The sequence below is a fragment of the Bubalus bubalis genome, chromosome 11, assembly GCF_019923935.1.
Source record: "Bubalus bubalis isolate 160015118507 breed Murrah chromosome 11, NDDB_SH_1, whole genome shotgun sequence".
In the NCBI taxonomy this organism is placed as follows: domain Eukaryota; kingdom Metazoa; phylum Chordata; class Mammalia; order Artiodactyla; family Bovidae; genus Bubalus; species Bubalus bubalis.
Window position 1 is genome coordinate 26,158,776 of NC_059167.1, and position 12,318 is coordinate 26,171,093.

The following is a 12,318-nucleotide window of genomic DNA, read 5'->3' on the forward strand; positions in this document are numbered from 1 at the left end:
AGAATCACGTGGAGAGAGCCTGAGGCCAGAGCCGATATAGAAAGATGGAGAGAAACCCACTGAAGCCACTCACAAAGCTACGCTAATTCCTGAACGTTTCAGTTTATGAGTCAGCACATTTCCTCTTTGCTTTAAGCCAGTTTGGGTCCGGTTTTCTGTCAGTTGCAACAGTTCTTTACATCATACAATTCTCCTTCCTGTTCAAGGGCAGTGAATGACCTGAGCAATGCACATAGGTGGTTAAAATGTTTGGGCTGAACGTTAGCAAGTACATTTTGTCATTTAACACTAGTATCATGTACATGGAAAGCATCCCAGCCATGAAAGATGTGGAAGAATGTTGAATGGATGGGATTTAGTCTAGATTTAGCAGAGAAGGCAATGACAACCCACTCCAGTACTCTTGCCTGGAAAATCCCATGGACGGAGGAGCCTGGTGGGCTGCAGTCCATGGGGTCACGAAGAGTCAGACATTTACTGAGCGACTTCACTTTCACTTTTCACTTTCATGCATTAGAGAAAGAAATGGCAACCCACTCCAGTATTCTTGCCTGGAGAATCCCAGGGACGGTGGAGCCTGGTGGGCTGCTGTCTATGGGGTCGCACAGAGTCAGACATGACTGAAGCAACTTAGCAGCAGCAACAGCAGGGGTAGGCAAATACAGCCCATGAGCCAAATCTGACCCACTACATTTTCATCAAGTTTTATTGGCACATAGCCATACTTTGCAGCTGTCTTGTACTATAGTGGTAGAGCAGAGTTGAGTAGTTGCTTGCAAAGTCTAAAATATTTTATCAATAGCATTTGGCCACCTGATGTGAAGAGCTGACTCATCTGAAAAGACCCTGATGTTGGGAAAGATTGAAGGCAGGAGGAGGGGACGACAGAGGATGAGATGGCTAGGTGTCACCACCAACTCAATGGACTCTGGAGTTTGGGTGGACTCCGGTAGCTGGTGATGGACAGGGAAGCCTGGCATGCTGTGGTTCATGGGGTCGCAAAGAGTCCGACACGACTGAGCGAGTGAACTGAACTGAACTTTGGCCCTTTAGAGAAATTTTGCTGCCCCCTGGTGTAAATGGTAGAATAAAATACTAGCAAAATACTTCCCCCAAATGAATACCCACATCCTCAGATGGAAGCAACACTGAATAGCCCTGAATCATAGACCCACTAATCCCATTCATATCGAGCCCTATTCAGGAACAGAGATGCAGTAGAGAATGGGCTTGTGGACACAGCGGGAGGAGGAGAGTGGGGCGAACGGAAACACTCAGTGACATATACACACTACGCTGCTGTGTAAACTAGACAGCTAGCGGGGCGCTGAGGGAGCTCAGCTCAGTGCCCTGTGATGGCTTGGCGGGGGGGGCGTGGGGGGCAGTGGGCGGGAGGCTCAGGAGGGAGGGGATATGTGTGTACACCTAGCTGATTCCTGTTGTACAGCAGAAACTTAACATTGTAAAGCAATTATATTTCAATAACAAAAAAAGCAAAGGGGAAAGGTCTCCAGAACAGAAGGGAAAAAACATGTGATTCAAGCCCTACCGTCAGCATTAGGAAAGCCATTTCCCAAATTTATCCCCGAATGATATGTCCTGAGTCTTTGTTAAGATGTCAGCACTGTTATTGATACATCTGACTTTTGAAGCCAACGGATTCCATGTCTACCAACAATAAGCATGCTTAGGGAACTCAAGAAGCTCCATTTTTAATTCCCGGCTATCAGGCTCCTGCCAGAAGTGCAGCGTAGTTAATACTGATGAAAACAGCCAGGGCCATGTACGCCACCACCCTGCCAGGGGGTTTATAAACGCCATTTCTCTGCTAAATCACCAGGAGTCAACATATCAAGATCCAAGGCTAGACCTCCATGGAAGGCCATCACAGAAATGTTATTTAATAGTTTTCCCAAGAAGGGGCTTCATCGAGGACACTCCTGCATTGTTACAGCACAGTGGCCATAATCTAACTTGCAACTTCTCAGAAATTATACCAGAGGGCAGTTTAAGAACACTGTTGACTCATATTGTCATCTCAGTCAAGTTTGTGCTGGCTTATCCACAAGGACCCCTTTCTGCTCATAGTAGAGTCTGGCAGGCTTCCCAACTTACATAGCATTCAAGGTGGGTCTGGGATAGGTTCCAGGGGGATGTTGGGGCCCATCTGGAGATAGAGCTCTGTAGTCAATTTCTTTATTATCAATAGAGGAAATATTTGGGGCAACCTACCTTGAATGCTGTGGAAGTGCCTCTAATTTAAGAATCCATGATAAATCTGAGGACCCACTTGGAATGTTCTTTTAAGTCAGGAAACCCTCCAGACCCAAATGGGAGCAGAGAGAGGTCTCATAGATACACCAGCATAGACTCTCCTGAGCTAAGAATACCAGTGAACGATCCTCTCTTCTACCTTGCCAAATTTCCCTACACTTTGGGGCCTGGTTCAAATCCTCCCTCCTTGGTATAAAGCCAGTGTAGACTGAAGCAATCCCTTCTCTTAACCACACCAATTACTACTGCAATTAATCTCTTAATACCTTGAGGCTACTGGTGTTAGAGGGTTGGCCTTTCATTGTAGTGATGGGAGGGTGCATTTCAAAATGTTGCTTTGTAACCTGAACATTTGTTAGCCTGGCAAAAACAACATGGGGACAAGAATTACAAGCCAGGATGTGGACCTGGTCGATCTCTATCTCCGTAGGCACCTTCTTCTTTCCCATCAAGGAGGGACAGGCCACAGAGCACCCGCCTTCTTGGCTTCTCCTTGGGAGAGGGTCTCTGACCAGGTGAGGAACACCAGGTGACCACATGATGCCGACCTGCCCCTGACTCTCGCCAGGATGTCACCCACTGCCGAGTTCCTGCATGAGGACTCAGGAGCAAGGTCCCTGCTCATAGGCAGGTGAAGAAGACACACACACAGACTGAAACCTATGTGTGGAATGCTGGACAAACAAGGGCTCCAGGGAGGTTGGGTTCTCCCCCTCTTTGTTAGGTCCTCCCTGTCTTCGACTGGAGAAGGTGTGGGCAGGAGGAAGCCAAGTCACACCTCTTTGTAAATACTGACTCGCCCGGTCTGGAATCACATACAGGAGGAGAGAGGGGACCCAGAAGCAACTTGGAGAGCTCCTAATGCTGGACACTCGGGAGTTTTCTTGGTACCAGTCATGAATGAGAGACGTCATAGAAAAGGTTATTTTTTTATTATTTCAAGGAGGTAATACATAGCTCAATACGCCAAAGCACTAGGGAATTAGAGGCAGCAGATGGCCAGAGTTTTTGAGATGAGCCTTACGCTGCATCTCTGGGTCCCCATCTGCCCACAGCCCACGGCTGCTTACAGGAAGGCCAGACCAGCAACATGGAGCTTGCTGTGACCATCGGAGTGGATAGGTGACCCAACAGCACCCCTACTAACCGAGAAAGGGTTGTTCTGTGTGGGCAGTAGGGGCCCTGCCAGGCTGAACACTCTGGGCAGCGCTCAGGCCTGCCCTGGCAGCATCCAGCTTATCTAGCACTAGGTTTTCTTTCTCTGAGCCTGGAGTAGGCAGGATGTGAATAAATCCTGGGTCAGAAATGAAGGTGAAAGACTTAGTGGTGTTAATACTCGGGGTGAGAGAAGACAACACTGTCTTTCAGAAGGGTGAGCAGGGAGTCGGGGCAAGAAAGACGGAAACATAGCCTGGCCAAGGGCTGAAGGTGCTGCCTCGCAGTCTCCAGAGGGGCTGTTCAGAGCATGTGATGGGGTGGCTCTGGGGCTGCTTCCTCTGGCTCAGATTTGAACAAGAAGTTCGTTTTCCACTCATAATTGGTTCCCGGCTCTAAGCTACCACAACTGAGGCCGAGGCAAATCCTGCCAATGCAGCAAGCTGGCCTTGGAGATGTGTGGTCAGTGCCCAGTCTGGAGAGGGAGGGACTCACACCTCCCGAGCCCTTCTCCCCCAACCCTAGCTCCTTCCCCTTGCAAGTAACCAAGCTGGGAGGCGAGGACCTTAGGCACCTCTGAGTGAAGCCCCACCACGTTAATCTTCCTGGAAAATTCATTTTGGTGAAACTCAAAGCCCCTGCCTAGGCTTGGAGCAGACTTCTTTGCACCCACAGGAGGCCATCTTCCTGGTGACGCAGTGGTGCACACGTGAGAATCGCAGCAACAGCTCTGAATGCTGTAATACTCGGACATCATTCATTTCAATGGACGGTCGCGCTGGCCAGCTGGCGATGCGGGGCTGCTATTCCAGCACGCACTGCTCCCCAACCAACCCTGGCCAGGCCAGAGCCGGCCCAGATGCTACACAGCTGGTAGGTTTTTGGTAGGACGGGAGTGGAAAGAATTTTTAAAAAACCACACCATTGTGTTCTCTGAACCAAGAGCCATCAGTTTTGTTCTGTTTAACAAAAAAGGACAAAGAACCAAGCTTCACAGCGGCCAAGGCTTGTGCAGCACAAAATGCAGTATGTATTGACATGTATAAACCTTGGTCTGACTGGGGAGATGGGTGAACGCAGAGCTGCAGGACCCCGTGTCCCCTAGTCAGTGGCAGGCTCTGCTGATGCCTCATCCTCATGTTCCTCAAAGCCTGGAACCGGCTTCTGCAGAAAGTGCATGGTAGCCTGGATCACTTTGTCTGGTCCAATATTGTACACAGGGTGAGTGGGCTGCTGCAAAGAGAAGAACAGATGCCAATCAATCACCCCATGGCCCTTGGACATGTGCACAGCCTTTGCCCATTAAATGCACTTGTAAGAATATAACAAAAATCAGAGCTGTACATGGAGATTTATCTTACAAGGCCCTAAGGTTCAACAACAGGGTACTGGTAAAAACGTGTTCTACCACATGGGACACAAAGGAATTATAGAGCCATTAAAAAAATATGCTTTCAAATATTTGATGATATTGGCAAATACTTACATTACATGAGGATAACATTATGTGTGATATCCCAAACTTACTTTTTAAAGTGTTTGTAGATGTGATGTATATGGAATATTCCAAAATAGGAGCAGTGACATGACTATTTAAAATTTTCTAATTTATACTTTTATATATATCTCAATTATTAAAACAATGACCATGCATTTATATTTATAATCAAGAAAAAGGTACACAACCCTAACATTTAAGTAAATGTGTCAGGCCATATATAAATTATTTTATCCCACTGCACCACAGAGACTCTGGTTTGAGACAGGGTACAGTCCTGGGCCAGGATTCAGGATTCTTCCACTCTGGGACAATGAAGAAGGGGACATAATTGCAAGAGATTTTAAAACTTTAAAGAAAATACCATGCCCAGTTTCATGCCAAAATATAAAGATTTTGATAAACAGCAGCTTTATAGGACAATATGGATTTTCAAAATTGCTCAAGAAGAAATCCTTTAAAACCTATATGAATAAGTTAAATAACAATTGTTTATTCTGCTACAACCATTTCCCCCACCCCACCAAATACTAGGTCTACCTGTTTTCTCAAGCAAGTGTTAGCTTATAATCTCTAACTTACATAAAATTTTCCAAAGAAAAAGTAGGGTAGGAAGATACCTATCTAATTTTATGAGACTATATTATCCTGAAACACAAACTGGAAAAGAACAGTACCATAAAACAAAAATTTAGATCAATCTTTCTCATGAACACACATGCAAAAAAAAAATCCTAAATAAAAACATGAGCCAAAAACACCACCAGGGCAAATCAGCAGTGTGATAAACCAGCACACACACATACTCTCTATTATAACCAAGTAGGGTTTATCTTTCTAATGTAAAGTTAACATCACAATGTGTATTAACAAAACATAATACAGATTAAAGGAGAAAAACCCAGATGTGGAAAAAAGCATTCAATAAAATTTAACACTAGATTATGATTCAAACAAAAAACAACTCAGCAGACCAGGAAAAGGGGGGGAATATCCTTAACTTGACATGTAATATTTATCAAAACCTCACAGTCAGCATCTTCCTGAATGGTGGAATTATAGAAGCCTTTCCATTACAATCTGAACACTTTCTATTACCACTTCTGGTCAACACTCCACAGAGCGTTTAGCCAACATAGCAAGATAAATAAAATTATCTTACATGGCACGATAAATAAAATTCTTAAGCATCAGGAAGGAAATGGCAAAACTGTCCTTATTTGAAGATGACATTACGGTCTAAATAAAAAAACTAAGAGATTCTATAGACAAACTATTAACAACTAGTAGAATTCAGTGGGAATTCCCTGGTGGTCCAGTGGTTAGGACTCCAGGCTTCCACTGCAGGGGGCTGGATTTGACCCCTGGTCAGGTAACTAAGATCCCATAAGTTGCTTGGAACAATTAAAAAAAAAAGAATTCAGCAAGGCTGCTGGGTGCAAAGTTAAACAACAATTATCAATAGCATTTCTATACATTAATAACAGCCAATTATAAAATAAAGTGGAAAAAAATACTCCAGTCACAATAGACACAAAAACTATAAATTTCTTAAAACATAAATCTAATGAGATATGCTAGTCCTTTGTGGGAAATGATAAAAGACCATTAAAATGTAGGTAAAAAACCTGAAAAATATTAAGGGAAGCCTTAATATTAAAGTCAGTTGTCTCCCATTAATATTACATTCAGTGCAATTCAATGTAATACAAATTCCACTAGCTTTTGTGGAACTTAATAAGCTGATCCTAAAATGCACAGGAAATCCTAAAATGCAAAAGGCAAAGGATAATGAAAACAAAAAAAAGAATGAGGTGGGTGAGTGAGACTTGCTTACATGCATTTACGATTTGATAAGACAGTGAAGATAATAAAACAGACCCATGGAACAGAGTGTCCAGAAACAGAATCAACTCATAAACAGAAACTTGAGTATGTAACAAACATGTGATACACATCAGTAGGAAAGGTGGTAAACTTCAGTAAATGGTGCTAGTCAACTGGTATCCAAAACAGGAAAAAGATAAAATTATATCCAACCCTCACTACAGATGGAAATCAATTCCAAGAGAATTTTAAAAAATTAGATGGGAAAAGCAAAATTTACATTGTTTAGAAGAAAATATATTTATGACCTCAGGTAGGAAAAGATTTCTTAAGTAACACCCCCCCCCCCCAAAACCTTTGAAAACCAAAAAGGCAAATAAAATTATTTACTTCAGAGTTAAAATCTTCTATTCAAGAAAAAACACTAATAAGGTGAAAAGTCACAAACTGGAAGATTCGCCACACACATACACATAGCATTGACAAAAAACTAGTGTCAAGAACACGCAAAGAACTGCAACATGCATAAGAAAAGAGCAAACGAAATTACAAATCAGTGAGAAAATGAGCAAAGGAAAAAAGTGGCTGGCGATTTACAGAAGACATAACACAAATGGCCAAAAAAATGTTTGAAAAGATGCTTAGCCTCACCAGTAACCAGGGAAATGCAAAACAAAACTGAGACGCTGCTAGTCAAGTTAGCAGAAAGGAAATATCTAACTACAGCACAGCTCAGCTTGGTGCTGTGTGAGTGAAAAACAACCCAGTCACAAAGGGGTACAGTTCAGGGCCATCTAGTGAAGATGAAGGTGGGTGTCCCAGAGAAACTAACAAGAATGTTCACTGCAACACCTCGTGTCACAGCACAAGCTGAAACCGTCTCGATGCCGACCAACTGGAGACTAGAAAACTCAACTGGAGTACACCTAAACAAGGGGATCCCATACAGTAGTCGAGATGAATAAATTAAAGCACCATACATGAAGTCGGCTAAACCTTAGGGTAACGGTCAGTGAGAAAAGTGATGCAGTAGATAGCTGTTATAAAGCAACGGAAAGCATACAAAACAACTCTTTGATTTGTGGATACATACCTCTGTAGTGATAGCACAAAAACATCTGCAGGCATGAGCAGTGATGAATTTAGGATGGGGTTACAATGAGGAAGGAGGGAGGGGAAGGAACGGAAGAGGGCTGCGTAGCAGGCAAACATATGAGAAAGCTGAAGGGTTGTTACTTGGGTTTTCTCAATTGATTAGTGAGGCTGAGCATTTTTTCATCCACCTACTGGCCATCAGCATTTCTTCTGCTGGAATATTTCATGACAGTCTGCATGGGCACATCATCTGACGGCCATGGACAGTCTTAGTTGGAGTCATGTCTCAGGCTCCTGACTAGGTTCAGAAGCCATTGCCTGTGGCCAGGCTGGTCTGAGGCTGGATCCCACCGTGAACAGCCTACCCACAGGGGGCTGATGGTTTTTGAGGGAAGCAGACAAAACCCAGTTAAACACACATGACAAATTGTGCTGGTGCTACGAAGGGCACAAATCATACTCTGGCCGAGTGTTTCCGGGCATCTCATTTATAGACGGTGGTCTGAGAGGGTTTCTCTGGATGCAGGGCTGCACGTTGAGAGCTCCAAGAGAAGACATCAGCCACACAGGGAGGGGCTGCTGCTGCAGATGCAGAAACCACTGCTCCCAAGCCAGCTTCCTCGGAGACGGGGACTAATGACAAGTGGTCTGGGTCCTAGACTTCGGGACACAGGCATACACCCTCTGTCGCAGGCTGGATCCCTGCTTAGAACCTCGAGTTAGCCCGGTCAGGTGCTCACAAATGGGGAATGGGCTGCAGACGGAGCGGGTGTGGGGACGGCAAGCTCACCAGCCCGTCCATGGGGGACTCTCGTGTCGTCGGTTCTGGAGGCCCCACAGGGCTGCTCTGCCCTCCTGCCAGCCCCGTCCTGAGGGCCCTGTGGAGAACCGGTGGTAAGCTCCCCCCCGCATCCCGCCTTACCAGGGCGTTTTCAGGTACACCCAAGACCACATTGTGCAACATGGCTCCGCTGCCGAAGTGCTGGGCTATGGATAGGCCACTCAGGCAGTAGCAGGTGTGGTAGAAGTCCCGGGACCTGCAAGGATGCGGCAGCTCTGAGTAGGTATCCTTTGCTCCCCACCTACCTTGGCACAGCCTCCGACGACAAGGCCATAGATGAGGCCCAGGAAGCACTCAGGCGACCAAACCCACCCTCCACACGCCTGGAAGCCTGGCTTCTCCCATCAGCGTTTTTCCGAGCTCCACCCTGCCTGACCACAGGAACTGTCTGTCCTCTTGACTTCCTTCTAGGAAGGGCTCTCCAGGGTAGTGTTGCTAAATCCAAAGAGTACATTAAAAAAAAAAAAAAGCCATAAAAAATCCCACACCAAAATTTCTAGAAATGGGTCAAATTCTTTCTTCAAATGGGTCAAAATTTACAAATGGGTAAATTGCTGGGGGCCAGCCTTCAGCTGAGCCTTCCCCTGGATGCATGCAGGAGGAGGCAGGATGTGTGTGTGTGTGCAGGGGGCAGGGAGGGGGTCGGGCTGGGGGATGAGGGAAGTGAGCAGCAAAGGGAACAGGACTTGATTGGCTTCCCTTTTTCTTTCAGTATGGCACCTAAAGGTGTTCAATCTACTCTATGAAAGCTGTGATTATAATCTCTGTTTATGACATTCTTGAGAGTCCCTCAGACAGCAAGGAGATCAGTCGATCCTAAAGGAAATCAACCCTGACTATTCATTGGAAGGACTGATGTTGAAGCTGAAGCTCCAGTACTTTGGCCATCTGATATGAAGAGCCAACTTACTGGAAAAGACCCTGATGCTGAGAAAGATTGAGGGCAGGAGGAGAAAGGGACGACAGAGGATGAGATGGCTGGATGGCATTACTGACTCTATGGACATAAATCTGAGCAAAGTCCAGGAGACGGTGAAGGACAGGGAAACCTGGCGTGTTGCAGTTCATGGGGTCGCAAAGAGTCAGACTCGACTTAGTGACTAAACAACAACAGCATGACACCCAGGAGTTTTAAAACCCTGTATCCTGTTCTATTTAGGTCCAGTTGGTTAAATAAAAGAGGAAAGAAATGTTACCCACGCAGCAATCTGTTTACCTAACTGGTAAGGGGGTGCAGGTAAGCCGGGAAAAGGAGGGAGCTGGAAGCACAGGAAGGATGCATGGTGGAGAGGGCTGCTCCGTGCCCGGCTGCTCCCACGCCATGTGGGCACTGAGCAGCTGCACGGACAGGGCTGCCCCGTCCGGGTCTGAGCAGGCCTGCGTGCTCAGCCCCCTCGCCCCGCCCTCCCGAGACAAGGCACTCACTTGCCAGGTTTGTCCAGAAGCCCCCCGGTGGGGCACTGGCAGCACATCAGGATGTACTCCTGCAGGGCCTGCTGGTGAAACATCCAGTGACTCATGCTGAGGGCAGGGTCACCTGCAGAGGACAAAGGGTCAGCGCGCGCCTGGGTCTGGGAGACATCCTCGGAGGATCAATGCCTACTTTGTATTTCATGATCCAATAGGAACAGTCAAGGTTTCCCCCCATTCTGCTTGGACTAATCTTGAAAATCACATTCTTGGGACACATCCCTTCTCCGGAACCTTAAAATGGGTCAGAGAGCAGCAGGTCAGAGCAGCACTTGGCTTTACCTGAAGCATCTCCTTCTCCTTACCTTGGATGGCAGTTCTAAACCACATCCCTTGCAGGCACAGACGAGCTTTTTAGCTCAGCTTTCCACACTGACCTCTGCTGCTGCGCCTGACTGGGTTCACAATTCCTCCCCTTGGGCTTCTTAAGACTTTTCCTCTAGCACGTCTCTCTTGTCAACCAGACTCTTGATTAGCCGAGAGAACTCCAACAGGGGTAATACTGGCTGTTGCTTCCACTTCTCTTAGCCTGAATTTAATCCATCTCTAAAGGGAATTCTCCAGCTAGTCTCTTGACTCAAAAAGTTTCTCTAAGAAGAATTCTAATAACCGCCCTCCTGCATCATATGGTAGTCTAAGCAGAAATTGGGATTCTGGTGATAATACTAAAGTACTGGCCAGCAACCGAGCTTCTTCACTCTGAAGTTCAACCAGCGGTCAGGGAATCTGTGGACACGGTTATCAGGGGAGGAGGAGGGACAAATTACCACCCAGCAGATGTGCACGGAAACATTTATATGAGAATTGTTTTTAAAAATACACATATAGGCTGTGCATTAAGTCTTCGGTCAATTTTATACTTTGATACACCTGGTCTACAAAGGTAGTGAACACCCTATAAATGGCAACTGAAAGCGAATTTTTCTGTCTTTTTTTGTTTTATGCATTTTTCTATACAGGTATGATATTTCTGTATCTTATGTCTTTCATTTAACTCTAGAGGCATACACTTTTCTGTTCTGCTACATAATCTTCATAACCATCATTCTGAAAAGCCACAGAGTATTTCGTAAGTGGACACATGTAAGGGCATCAACATAGGCACTGGACCCAAACTCTCACATATATGCATAGAGAATCTTCTATGGTAAACATTCATCAAAGTTTATAGCAAATGTGGTACATAAAAAGAACTTTCCAAGTGAGTTAATTTTGGAATATTCATCTACATAGATGACTACAGAAAATAATCATTTTCAGATTTCTTAAATGAGAGATGGGAGGAGAGATGGGGACAGTCAGAAAGTGACTGCTATCTCCTGGGTTGAGCCCTGGATGACGTGCATGGTCGGCTGATGCTTGGGGGCCGCGTACAAAAAACACTCATCTTCAACACTCAAGTCCCGCCCGGCCCCTGAGAGGCTCACACTGGAAGAGGCACACGGGAACTGAGCCTAGGGAAGAGGAGCACAGTCAGGGCCCCCCTCTCGTGCCCAGCCCAGGACACATGCTTCCTGAAGTGCTCACAGTACTGTAATTACTTTCCTCTTTGTTCTTTCTCCACCTGTGAGCACAGCGCTGTAGGAGATACACACAGATATGACGGGACTTCTCTCTAGCGTACTTGTTGCCAAGGCTATTTCCAGTTCCTTGCGATCATAAAAAATGCCGCAGTAAACACCTCAGTGAATCTTCTCTATGTTTAGGATTATTTTCTTGAAATAGAGTCAAAGCAGTGGAATGATTCAGTTAAAAAAGAATAAACATTTTTAAGGCTTTTCATAGATACTGATAAACTGCTTTAAGACTTCCTATAGCTGCCAGTAAAATTTAAGATTTTTCCTGTACCACCTCCAGCATTGGTTACTTTTAAAAAGTTCTCGGTGATGCATGTGTAACTGAATCACTTTGCCGTACACCTGAAACTAACACAGTGAATCAACTACGCTTCAGTATAAAATAAAAATAAGATAAAACATCATATATGGAAACAAGTTTTCAGCATTTAAAATGTTAAAAAGAAAGAGTACCTAATTATTTATCTCGCTTTTAATTACTAATTAGGGTGAAGTTTTTTCATAACTTGCTTACTAGTTGTATTTCCTTTTGAAAGTATCCTTTGTCTTCTGAGATACAAGAGTCAGTTTTATTAACCTAA

General features: G+C 45.2%; 1 protein-coding gene across 5 annotated transcripts in view; it reads right to left on the bottom strand.

The window, feature by feature from the left end:
• Positions 1–3,187: 3,187 nt before the first annotated feature.
• The window catches only part of LOC102408492 (protein farnesyltransferase subunit beta), an 80,470-nt gene continuing 71,339 nt past the window's right edge, over positions 3,188–12,318 (bottom strand). For 2 of the 5 annotated variants that reach the window (XR_006542677.2, XR_006542678.2), the window contains 4 exons: positions 10,116–10,227; positions 8,640–8,886; positions 8,310–8,551; positions 4,437–4,662 (listed from right to left, as the gene is read on the bottom strand). Coding sequence is in view for 3 of the 5 variants with exons in the window: in XM_025295348.3 (XP_025151133.3) it covers positions 4,531–4,662; positions 8,772–8,886; positions 10,116–10,227 (359 nt within the window). In the remaining 2 variants the exon portion in view is untranslated. Of the gene's footprint in view, positions 4,663–8,309; positions 8,552–8,639; positions 8,887–10,115; positions 10,228–12,318 lie in introns of all 5 variants that reach the window. The other 3 variants (XM_025295348.3, XM_006072130.4, XM_025295349.3) reach the window with 2 other exon arrangements.